The sequence below is a fragment of the Lonchura striata genome, chromosome 10 (assembly GCF_046129695.1).
Source record: "Lonchura striata isolate bLonStr1 chromosome 10, bLonStr1.mat, whole genome shotgun sequence".
In the NCBI taxonomy this organism is placed as follows: domain Eukaryota; kingdom Metazoa; phylum Chordata; class Aves; order Passeriformes; family Estrildidae; genus Lonchura; species Lonchura striata.
In genome coordinates, this window is record NC_134612.1 from 19,205,010 (window position 1) to 19,217,927 (window position 12,918).

The following is a 12,918-nucleotide window of genomic DNA, read 5'->3' on the forward strand; positions in this document are numbered from 1 at the left end:
TCCACACAACTGAAAGCAAATTAAAATGGGCAAATAACTTGCAATAAATTTTTGCCTGAAGTACATGGATCTTCCTGTCACAGCCTTATAAAGCTGAAATTATCCAGCATGCAAAATGCGCTGTTAATTTTTATCATAAAGAAACCAAAAGCATTATAACCATGCTAGAAACTACAGTTATTTAAAAATGGATGCAAGAACAGCTGATCCTTATTCTGGAAGTTGAACATCATGCTAGGGATGTTTTTTCCTAAAAAAAAAAAAAAAAAAAAAAAAGAAGCACGTCCAACACATGCTACTTAGGAGAAGCATTTGGCCTAGAAACACAGAGCAAAGCCAAGAAATCACCAAACTGAATGTTTCTGCACTACACGTATTGCCCTCTCACCCCACTAATAGATAGATATTCATGCCTCTTCCCATCTCTCTCAGCACTGGTTAGTTCACCTTGAGCATGCATAAGAGTTGATGAGGAACTGTCCCTCCTACTCTACCTAATTTTGCTCAGCTGATTCCTTGCCCTGGACAATGGCTGCAGTGCGATGAACTCGTCACTTAAAGCAACTCTGTTGGAGTACATCTACAATTGGACAGAGAAGGGATGGAACATACATGTCAGTAAGTAGCAGCAGTAATTTTCTAAGAGAAAGACACAGGACAACACATTGTTATTTAAGTGGAATACACATCATATACAGAACACGAGCCTGGTACCTTCAAGACAGCTCCTGGGACCATCACAGCCAGTCACTGCTTGGCAGGACCATTCTTAAAGTACCTTTGCTTTAAGACTGAGAGAAAAGGCCTACACACTTTTACATCTGTGCTTTACCAGACACCTTTATTCTGCATTGTTTTCTCTCCTCAGTAGTGCTGTAATTTATCTTTACCCAAAGATTCGTATTTTGATTCACGTTTTACCTTACTGTCCAATTTCACCTGTATGATTCTGTAACAGATCTATATTGAGAAATTGCCCACAAACTACTTCAGGGCAACTGACCTCAGTGAAACATAAGATAGCTTTTCTTTAGGACAGCAAAAAACCCTCGAAACACGTAAAAACTAAAATAAAATACAGTGCATTAAGGAACAAAGTCAACCAAGCTCATCCTCTATAAAAGTCAACTCATGCTTGCCTGTCAAATTTTTAATTTTTAGTTTCCTAAAATGAATGACTGAGATTTAAGTTGCTGTGAAAGAACAATATTTACATTTTAAAGCCTATCAAATTTCTTTCTCATGTCAGTTAAATTTCTCTGCTCTCTTATGAATAACTTATCTACATGTAACATCTAACAAACTCACACTTGATGCTATCACCTTATACTAAAACAAAGACAAAAAATCAAAGTAAGAAAGATTCCTACTGATACAGTGAATTCAGAGCACTAAGGTAAGTCACACACAAAATATTTCTCAAAAATTAAAACAATAGGGGCAAGCATTTTCAGTCAAGAAATGTGTGTTTTGCTCACTGCTCCTGGGATTAGTTTGGAATTTAAATTATGGCAGGCAGAAACAAATAAGCTAAAAAGCTTCAATTTAAAAACAGGGAACTAGGGAATGTAACAATTAATTTTGCCATAATAAAAGCACAGTAACTATAAACCAAGCTTTTTCTTTCCTCCAATATGAAAATATACCAATGTAGTCCTACAAGTAAAAATGAGTAATTAAACATGTTTAGTGGAGTGTACCTACACTATGAAAAGTAGTTTTAAAAGATAATACACAAAGTTCCATATTTACTCCTTCAATGACTTTCACAGAATTCACTAACATCAGTCATCACTCTTAGTCTTTAGGACAAAGATATTCTCCAAACCCTTTTTATCTGAAAGTCAGTCTCTTCCTCTGCTTGGAAACAGAAAGAAAAATATTTACTAGGAATTTTAAACACAAATTATGAGGTATGATCATAAAAGAAGCATTCTATCACTTCTTGACAACACATGTGCTGAGCTGATCAGCTGCTCGTCTACAGTAACATCCAATTCCCCACTGTAGGAACAGTGAATGAAATCCAGTAGAACTGACTGGCCCATTAAAGCAAGAGTAGGAAAATCTTAAAAGATTAAACTTCAAGAAAGGAACAAAGAGGCACCTTCTTTTTCCAAGTACATTTGTCGCTATAATTTCACAATCAGACACACAAAAAGAAACCACTGGATAGCTGCTGAAGAAGAACTTGTGGTCAAATCACATTTCAGATACCTTGACTTGGCAGCATGAGGAATTAAGAATTTTCAGTGACAAGACAGTATTTTGGTCAACAGAGACCTCAGTGCTGACTCTGTCAAATGCAAAGTAGAAAGCAAATAAGGAAAAAGAAGAAATATAACTAATAGAGATGCACAAAGCAAAATCCCCATGGCCAAGAATCAAACTATAGCCACAGGAAAGGAGTTAGATATTCATCAAGATTCCTTCTTAAAAAGTCCTAATAAAAAGTCCTATTGTGTCTTTGCACAGCTGTAATGGCATTAAACTGAACCCAAAAAATCTTCAGAAAGGAGTCCTAAAGCAAGAGAATGTAGCAGAAGTATATAGATAAAGGCAGGAAAATCCACATGGCTTTTAGGGTTTTAATTCAAGCACTTCAAGAACATGAAAAAACTCAAGAACCACACCAATACTGTGCCAGACAGCAACAGGTGATGTACAGCAAGGAAGAAAAGAGAGTGTTTTGATAAATACTGCCACTAGCTTTTGAGGAGAGAAAAAAAGATAGGTAAATATCATTGCCTACAGTCACTCTAACCCAAGAAGTGCAGTAATGTGCAATCCAGAGCCTTACCAGGTCTATCTGAACAGTCTTATGAAAGCCAGTAGTTATTTACTTTGGCTTTTAGCTACTAAATTCCAAGACAGGATAAAGCAGCCAATATTCCAATTTTTAAAAGGGTCTAGTGGGATATTTTGGCTAGGTAGACTTGTCAGCTTGATGTTGATCCTAGGCAAATTAAGAGAAAGTCTCACACGGATTTTTTTTTTAAACACACATATTAGAAGGATAATATAATTTAAGTAAATCAACATGCACTCACATCCAAGTAATTACAAGGTTAGATGCTAAAGATAGCAGCACTGATAAAGACAGCAGCAGTGATGCACTGCAGTCAGCAGTTCTGCATGCACACAGCTCAGTGCCACTTGCATTAAGCAATCAGGACACCACAAAATCCATCTGGCACACAGGTGGACAGAAAGCTGCTGAGAGGTTTCAGACCATCACTGTGCATGGGATATCTTTGTCAACTGGGTTCTTCATACACTTTCACTATTTTTGGCTCTATACTAATTGACCTCTCATCAATAACCTGAAAGAAACCAACATCACCAGCTGCAGATGTGTAGAAGATGCAGAAGACAACAGGTTATTGATGTATGTTATTCTGTAATCTGAATATAGCTGGGGACCCATTATTTTGGTACTTGGCACTGGTGTCTGCTGTACTGGAATATTGTGTCCACTGGTGAAATCCAAAATTCAAGATGAGGTTGAAGAAGGGTGAAAATTACAGGAGAAACACATGAATGATGAAAAGATTCTAAAGCAACCTTTTTGACTGAAGATGCAAGTCCAATCTACCTATCAGTGCTAAAATTCACTTGATTACAAACCTGTGAGAAAAACAAAAATGGTAATAGAAACTTGCTCAGTTTAGCAAAGGAAGTATAAAAATATAAAATGTTGAAAACTGAAACCAGAGAGACAGTTACTATTAGAATAATAGGTCAGGATAACTTCTCCATAACATTCTCTAAAAAGAAGAAAATACTCAAAGATGAGATATTTACCTAAAAGACAGTCTAATCTCACCAGAATGATTGAAAGGATGTTTTTGCTGTGTCAGGCAAAAGGGAGATTCCATTATCACAGCATAACTTTAGACCTTGTCTATGAATCTGTGAATCTGTGAAACTATCACATGGGTAGTTGGGTTTAACTACAGAATCAACAATAAAATGCACAACATATGAAATTATTGAGATTTAAGAAATAATAATTAAAACAAGTTTTACTAAAGTAATTTTTACAATTTCTGTTTCCATCACATTTTAAGAAATATTCAGTGCCAATTAGAGGAGTAGCTTCTAATACTTCTAATACCTAGACAAGAAGTTACCCTCTATAAAGCAGTATAAAAATGTGCAGTGTGACCCTTTCATACAGCTGCAATCTGAGATGCAAAAGACTGAGCAACACCTTCATAAATAATTCTATTCTTTTTATTACCAATTATTAACATAAACATTAGTGACTTGTAAAATGGTGTGCTCACTTTTGTAATTTGAAATTAACAAGTGTATTTCAAAATGAGAACACTGCACTAAACATGACAGTAATGTAAGAGGGCAACTATTGGGCAAGTTGGATACAAAAGCATAACATTACCTGAGCTTTTTCAGTACTTGTTGGTTGCAGATGTCTGTACAGCACTTTCTTCACAACATCAATAAACAAACAAGCAACTACTATGAGGATTATGGCAAACCAAGCAGAACCACTTGACAACAGTTGAACAAATACAAAGTACATGTCCTGGGTATGTAAAAATGGCCTGAAAAGTTAAAAGAAGTGGCAATTACTAAAAAGAACTTCTAGAAACAGAAGTACAGCACAGGCTGTCTCAAGTGTATCTTATTTTACACCAAGCAGAGAGACTCAGGATGCAGTCACAACTGCACCATGGCCATGTGGAGTCCAGCAACCTGTTGGACCTGACCTGCCAGTGAGCTCCAGAGAAAAAGGGTACTGAACTTTGGAGGAAAAACATTCCGATTTAGATTTAAATTATGTTGAAGATAATCAATCACCCATCTATCCCTTCAGACTCCAAATTACAAGCAAAAATACTTTGCTTTATTGATTCAAACCCCCTCTTCTTTATTTCTGTTGCAGTTATTCACCTATTACATAGGTGAGGAACATAGATTCCTCTGGGAACCTATTCACTTCTTAAAAATGCCTTTATAGTTACAGGCTGTCAGAGACAGATACTGTGTGTCCTTTAGCATAGGACAGCACAACAGCACTTAAATTTTTCAAAAAATCAGCAAAAGCAAGTGGCAGTCTTAGATTTAAAGCCTTTTTATCACAAAACTATCACAAAATTCAGAACAAAGTGGTGGAACATAGTAATTCTGTGGTTTTTAGCTTCATTGATATTACATGTAATAAAAAGGATGGGGGGAAAATCACTTACCAGATAATTCCCCCGTAAAACAAGGAGAATATGAAATAAAATACAATGGATCCCCACGTAACAAAATGGTTTATCCATGTCCAGAAGTGAGTTTCTAGTGCCATCTAAAACAGAGATAACTTCAGTGAGCTTCTGTTTTCCACCCACTTCACAGGAAACTATAAATACCAGTCAGAACACACTGATGAACTTCCATCCCAAACACTAAATATTGTTGTAACACACAAAAACTAAAGAAAAATTTCAACCACTGTTGAAACTAAACATAAAGGTCTGGAACCCCCAAGGATCAGTAACTTTGGAATAAATTTAAAATTACTGCTTTGTTACATATTTGCCTACACATCCAGACCCAAAGAGCAGTCAGTGTGATATCATACCTTCATCGTAACAGTTATAACCATAACGGTGAAGACCAAAGTACCAAATGTCCAGTTCCCAAACATCTAAGAAAATGGCAAGGCAAAAATCATGGAATAAAAAAACATCAGTTAAGGGCATTCACAGTAAGTTAAATTCTTCTCAAGTTATCTACACTAAAGATATAAGACATAAGCTTGTGACAAGTAATCATCATGAAAAAAGCAAGGAGGCTACAACACAAACTACTTGAAAAAATACAGGTTATTATAAGAGCATAGTTAACAACTCCCAAGTCATCTTTCTTTTTGGTTCAAAACAAATCACCACAAAGGCTACATGAAATATGAAAAAAAAAAAGGTCAAAAAAGTAATATGAAATGGTAGGGAAATGAAGATACCAATTTGATCAATTATAAGCGTCCAATAGAAAGGAAATATTGGGTGGAAGGTATTCACTTTAAGTGCAAAACACTTTTGAGTTTAAATACTTCCAGATAATTTTAAACATGCAGCATCAAATGAAGGTTCACTTTTAACCTCAAGCACAATTATACAATTCAAAAATAATGGTGCCATTGTATTTTATAAAGAAAATTCTAAGGAAAAGACACTTTGTTTCAAGGCTAAGAAACACAAAATTAAGCTCTAATTCTGAAACACTGAAATCTGTCACTTTTGTATTCTCTTGTGCTCATAAATTAAACTATCAAAACTCTGAACAAGGTCTACAACAATAAAATCTCAGCTCTGACAACCAAGCAGGGATGCTGAAGTCGTATCTATCGACACACATGCTACTCAGGGCTGCCATTCTACACCAGGTCCCCCTGGCTGGGGGATCACAGGGAAGCTGTGGCTGTTTCACAGCTGTTTTTGCCACTGACAAACTGAACAATGACCAAATCCTCAGAGTTGGATTTACTGGTAGCAGACTAAGCAAGCAAGGAGGAAGGTACCACATGCAGACAGACAACCAGGGTCATCCTAGAGCTAAATGTGTCAGGACAGCACAGGGGCACAGAACTGGGATTCACACAGTTGTAGTTCTTGTTGCAGAGCTCTGACAGAAAATCCCAACAGCCTGAGGACAGATCTCACACCCACTTCTCTCATCTATATATAAGGTACAAAACAGAGGCAGCCATGAGTCTGGATTTACTGATAATTTTAAAGATCTTTGTGATAACATGCCTTCTTGAAGCCTTGGATTTACTTGTCCCACCAACAGCAATGGTTAACAAGTAATGTGCTTATTGTTAACTGCTGCAATATTCATCTTAAAAGCAAAATTAAACTTCTCCTGAGTGACCTGTGAAAGAAAGTGTCTTTGCTAACACTGCTCTCAATGGTCAGAGTTAGAATGCAAAACACGCACAGGTTCTTGCCACCATTTTATTTTTGAACACATTTACACTGCAGATGCTGCGTCCTTTAATCCTATGAAATAACAGATACAATATTTTGTATCTCCTCCTTTTCTAAACTCTTACCATTTGCCTGTTAGGTTTCAATATCTGACGACATGCACAGCATGAAAAAGGGGGGAGAAAAAACAACTAAAAGATCAAGTTGTTGCACAATGTGTTGAGGTAAGCCTAACAAAGCACCAGCATTAACAAATTATTTACCATCTCTTCTATTCTGCTGTGCTCTGAACTGAGAACTTGGAATGGAAATGTGAGGCCTTTCACTAACACTACCCTCTACCACAGATCTGTACAGGTGATCAATTCTTGAGGACTTAAGAAAGCACTTCAGCAGCACACAAAATCCTCCTGCCCTTAATTTTGGCTTTTCCAAGCACACATTAAATTTGCAAGAAACTATGCAACGCAGATATTCCACTGCAACACAGTGGAATATGTGTTGCACAGTTCTACCAGTTCTAATCAACATCTTTTAGCAAACACAGAGGCAGAGTAACTAAAACCCAGAAAAGTCTTAGAATTTATTGAAGTCATATCACGTAAGAAGCTAAAGGGCAGCTGCCAACTCCCCAAACCAAAGAGTTGTTACTAAATACAATGGGAGAAATCTCTTCCTGCCCCGTGGACATTTACCAAGCAATTTTGAAGTGAGGTGCTTTGACAACCAACGATGGATGCACCACACACACTGACTCATAGTCTAAAATTACCTCATTACAAGAGTCCTGAAGGACCTTTACAACCTCTCAAGAATTTCAAATCCCACATCTTGTAACAAATGACAAGAGAGGACACTCTCATGCCTCAGCTGGGAAGAGCCATTTTAGTCTAAAGCACAATTGTTTTAACATTCTTAACAAACATCTGATGATGGAATGGATGCTCCAGGTGGCTGCACCACTCTCCCTTCGCTGCTCCTCCCTCTACAGGGACACTGCCAGCCACCAGCTCTGCCTGCAGCCCCTCAGGACCATTCTGTTCCCTGTCTGAACATCACTGCATTTCTGACTAAACCTCCTGAGCTCACACCCACTCCCTGGCACAGGTGACACTGGGAATTCAGCAGGATGCTGCTTTTGTCCCTTGTGCCCTAACTTGGAACTCTGCCAAGCATTATGACAACTGGCAAGTTCTTCATGCCAGTATTAAGTATGGCATAATCAGAAACAAATGTATTTTTCCATTACTACCCATATTTAACAAGGGAAAAATCGGAATCTAATTGTTTTAAATTGACTTAACTAACTCAGAACCAAGGGGAATAAGGAAACAGACTTAAAATGGTTTTGTTCAAGCTTTTGAGTTTTTTGATTGAGTCTTCTTGTGAACTTTAACAGTTTTAAAATACAAAGTGTCAAATTCGTGTATGATGATTTCATGAAGGTATGACCTTAAAAACACTTATTGAATAAAAACCATAATTTAAAAGCAGCTTGTACCACTAAATTTAGAAAAATTCACAGTAATTAAAATAACATATTTTCAGGAGAAGCTTTAAGACTTTTGCCAACTTTCAGCCTAATTTTATAACAGCTACTGAGAAGCCACTGCTTGACTTTTCAATTAAGTCCAATTCAAAATTAATTTTGAATGAATGAATATATATTCTTATTTGCTGACATTATGAAATAGGATTTTGACAAAAACAGTTTATGAAATACAGCAAAGTTTAAGACAACCATGATACATCTATTATCTTGAAAGACATGGTCTTCAGAGACATATGCTTTCTGACAACACCTTACAATTCCATGCTAAGAAATGTTACTCTTGAGAGCACACATAAATAGTGACGAAGAATCTTTGACAACTGTAGTTCATAAAAACAAAATGTCTTGGACACAGGAAGATTTTTCAAAAAAGCACTAAGAAATACTAACACAAAATACAGTAATAGAATAACACTTGTGCTATTTTACCTGGCCATTTCCCAGCAGAGAAGTATCTTCTCCCATTAGAAGATACGAGCCATAAAAGAAAACAAATGCATGAAAGAAGCCCAAGATGGTCCAGTAAAGAAATGGTTTAAACCCCAGATGGGCATTTTTACTGATGTCTCTGCAGAAATAAAACAGATTTTGGAATTCATACTGTCCATAATCATCAGCTATCCACACTGCATGACTGCTACTGCTTTGAATAAATGCAACTTTCAGCTGCACCAAGACACATTAAAACAAATGCTGACATATGAAAAAAATACAGAAATCATGGGCAAAAAAAGAACTCTGAGCTCTCATGATCTGGCTCTGCTTTAAGGATCTCTTTAAGGGTCTCTAATGGGTCAAAATCAAAATAGCACAAACTAGAATTCTTGTCCCTGGAGGTAGAACTGCAAGAGGAAGAAAAAGCCAAATCTCCTGATACTTACCCCTTGCTCTGCTTAAAAGATCTTTACAAAAAGAGAAACATCTGAGAGAAGATATCTCTTTTTTAAAAAAATACCTACTTTTTTTTCCAAAAAGCAGTATGCAGTGCAACATGCTACCACTGGGAGGACATCTAATTCTATCCTCTTCCTCTTAGTAAAGGATTTTTTTGGTGGTGATTGCCCTAATCATGGTGTCCTAGTTTTTCATTCTCCTTGTTTGAGTGATTTTCATCTCCTACATGTAATGGAGAAGGCTGCCAATCATGTAAGCTGACCAAGTGCTCAGTGCTCTTCACTCACAACATGGCTGACATAAAAAGACACTTCTCTTTAAAACACTCCTTTTAATTAACTTTTAGGATGAGAACTATGTAGCTTCAATTCTTCCTCATCAAGATAGTTACTAAAAATGCCTAAATTACAGATAATTATTGTACAAATGCCTAATAGCAAGTTCAGAGCTGTGCAGATGCCACTGCTGCTGTACAAGATGAGCCCCTGTGGGAATTGATGCAGGACATACATACCTGTAGAGCACAGGTTTACTCTGCAATACATGCGGGTGCACATGCTGCTCAAAAAGACTGTAGATGAGGACAGGCAGGGAAGTGAAACAAATATTGTACAAAGTCAGGTACACACTGTCATAGAGCGTCTGCAAAAGAAAGCAAAAAGCATTTTATGCCTTGGAATCAGTAAAGATTAATTAGCACTCTTATAGCAGCAACAAATGATCAGTTACATTAATTTGCTAGTTAGGAAAACAGCTGCACTCACAAAACAATCTAATAACATCAGCTACCAAATACATAAAAAAGAGCTGGGTATTTGCTAAGTGTAACATCTCTACTGCTCCTTGTGTCTCCCTTGTATTTTCTTTAATTATAGACCTCGAGTGTTTCACAGACAAGAAGTCAGGCATGCAATACTTACTTGTTGTGAAAACAAACAGAAGAACTGATATAAAAATTGTGGTGTAATAAAGCACACATTCTGAAATAAAGAGAAATTAAGGAAATAGTTAATCCTTAGTACATGCCTCACAGCCCTAAAAGAAATTGTTAACTCTCACAAGCTGCTCACACAGGGAGAGCACACAGCCTTTCAGCATTTTACTTGGCAAAGTAAAGCAAGATGCTTTAGTTGAGAGGATATTTTGTTTGTTTGTCCTTTGGGACAAAGAACATGAAAAGTATGAGCTTAACTATATATGCTTGATGAGCACATCTCACTACAGGAGTCTAAGTAGTAATTAAGTAGAAGAAACCCATTCATTTCCCCCTTCAGTTTCTTTTTAAGAATGTCTTTGCTGAATAGATTCCACATTTTATTCAATAAAGCTGTGCTGTGCTCCTATGTGTTTGTTGCATGGAAGTAAACAAAGAAGAAATCAAAATGTAACACCATGCTATTGTCATTAAATGAAAGAAAACAGCTTCAAAAAGGACTTGGGAGCCAAAGCTGAAATCCCAGAAAAATTCAATAAAGATAGTGAGTTTTGACTTGTTATGAAAACTGATGAACAAGTAAAAAAAGAAAACCATAAGAACCCCAACCAAACAAACAAAATCCCTGCCTTGAGAAAACAAAAACATCCCTATCTCAGTCTAGACAAACTCACTGCAGTATTTAAAGCCTATTTCCAGGTGGAAAGACTAAACAATTTCACAGTTAAATTACTGCATAAAATAAAATAGTCCAGAAAACATGTTTAAACAGAGATATTTAACCTGATCCCAACAAGAATCTCAGATCTGAAATAATTTTCTTGCTGGGAAAAAACTCACCTTATAAAAAAAGTACTGTACAAGGGTTGCTATTCTAATATAGTAAAAGTGCCCATGAACAAAAAGCAACTTGGAGAGGAATTTAAACCGTGCTATTGCATAGTCACTGTTTCTTACAGCTTGCCTTCCTTCCTTGCCCATGATTCCTGTAATATTTGGGAAACAAAACACAAAACAGGTTAAGTGGAACCAAAACTGAAGTTTAAAAAGCCCAACACCATACATCTGAAGCTACAGCTCTGTCTTCCTGCACTTCAACACTGCAAAGACTTCAGCAGTGTTGCAAAGGAAGACATTATTCCTCACACTCACAACTAAAGGAAGCTGCTCATCTGATGCTGATTCAAGGAAAGAAGCCCCACTTGGTGGAGACAGAAGGAAGTTACCTATGCCAACGTGGGCCTCCTGGATCATGCTGACATCATTAGCACCATCTCCGATCGCCAGCGTTATGGGCTTCTCTGGAGAGGTTTTTAACAGTCGAACCACCTGGAGAAAGAAAATTAAACACTTTCAGATTAAACAGTCTACCTACAAACCATGCCAGCAATTCCCAAGTATATCAGTTAGCTGCCTATCTGTAGATATAATTAATATCTACATTTATCTAATAATATCTAATTTATTAACATGCATGTTTGGGTAAAAAATATCTTTGGCATATCACATGCATATATTAATTCCTTCTTTAGAAAAGAATTCTTTCTTTTTAGAAAAGCTGCCTGTTTTAGAGCACAAACCTGATTTAAATATTATATCTGCCTTGAGCCTATTTTCCTGTTCTTATTTCAATGTTCTGTTACAACTCTTAGCTTGGTGCTTTGTCATACAAAACAAAGTCAAGTAAAATTTCGAACAGAAAATTTACTTACAGATCAATACAGATTTAATGCCCTTTAATAAACCCAGATTCTTCATATTTATAATTAACGGAACTGATCCAGGTGAAAGAAGAATTTGAAAAAGCAAATGTATTAGCTAAAAGATCAATATGCCATAATTAAGGAAAATAGCTTCTTTCTAAAGCAACTTCATTATCATCAAGGGGTATCCTCAACTGACAAAGAAACAGAAGAAGATATGACAGAATGAGGGAAAAAATGGTTGACATGCAAGGCCCTAAAATACTCAGAAGAGAAGCAGCAATAACAGATCTTTAATACAAGTGTCAATAATATTCTAAATACAAAGGAGCTAGTTAGATGAGGCTTTTAGTTAAGGAGAATTAGTGATTCATTGACCTCCCACAGAGCTCTAGTTTAAGGTAGAAGCTTCACTAATTCAGTTGTAAGTGGGTGCAGGTAAAGATATGAACACAGACCAAGAGGTTTTCCAAAATCAAGGAACTAAATATGTATGAAAAAACATTTTCCCCCTCAAGTTCCAGAAACCCCAAAAGGAAATATTAATGGAGCAACTGCATGAAGTTAAGTAGACACAAAAAACTGCATTGGAGTAATTGAGCTGTGGCTGGCAGTGTCAGGACATTGATTCACAGGAGTGGGAATTCACATGAGGAATGCAACAGTGATTAAACAAAGTCCACAGCTCAGAGAAATCCACCTGATTGTTAGAATACATTCCCTAATTGCAGGTATTATTATTCAAGTTTAAAAGTTCCCCATTCCTAAGGGGTAATTTCTTCAAATACATTTAGTATTAGATCCTAGGAAGCAGCCTTAGAGAGGGAACAAGGCTGCAGGATGTCACCCATATCAGTCCTCTTGAAACCCCCAAGGCTTGGGTAATTTGGACAG

At 36.7% G+C, this 12,918-nt stretch overlaps 1 protein-coding gene across 9 annotated transcripts in view; it reads right to left on the reverse strand.

Moving 5' to 3' along the window:
- ATP11B (ATPase phospholipid transporting 11B (putative)) overlaps positions 1–12,918 on the reverse strand; it is a 65,811-nt gene that overhangs the window by 15,520 nt on the left and 37,373 nt on the right. For 5 of the 9 annotated variants that reach the window (XM_031505619.2, XM_021543613.2, XM_021543561.2 and 2 more), the window contains exons 21-28: positions 11,548–11,650; positions 11,162–11,307; positions 10,308–10,367; positions 9,902–10,029; positions 8,923–9,061; positions 5,594–5,659; positions 5,214–5,317; positions 4,403–4,568 (exon numbers count right to left, since the gene is read on the reverse strand). In XM_031505619.2, coding sequence (XP_031361479.1) covers positions 4,403–4,568; positions 5,214–5,317; positions 5,594–5,659; positions 8,923–9,061; positions 9,902–10,029; positions 10,308–10,367; positions 11,162–11,307; positions 11,548–11,650 — 912 coding nt within the window. Of the gene's footprint in view, positions 1–494; positions 581–4,402; positions 4,569–5,213; positions 5,318–5,593; positions 5,660–8,922; positions 9,062–9,901; positions 10,030–10,307; positions 10,368–11,161; positions 11,308–11,547; positions 11,651–12,918 lie in introns of all 9 variants that reach the window. The other 4 variants (XM_021543586.2, XM_021543578.2, XM_021543604.2 and 1 more) reach the window with 1 other exon arrangement.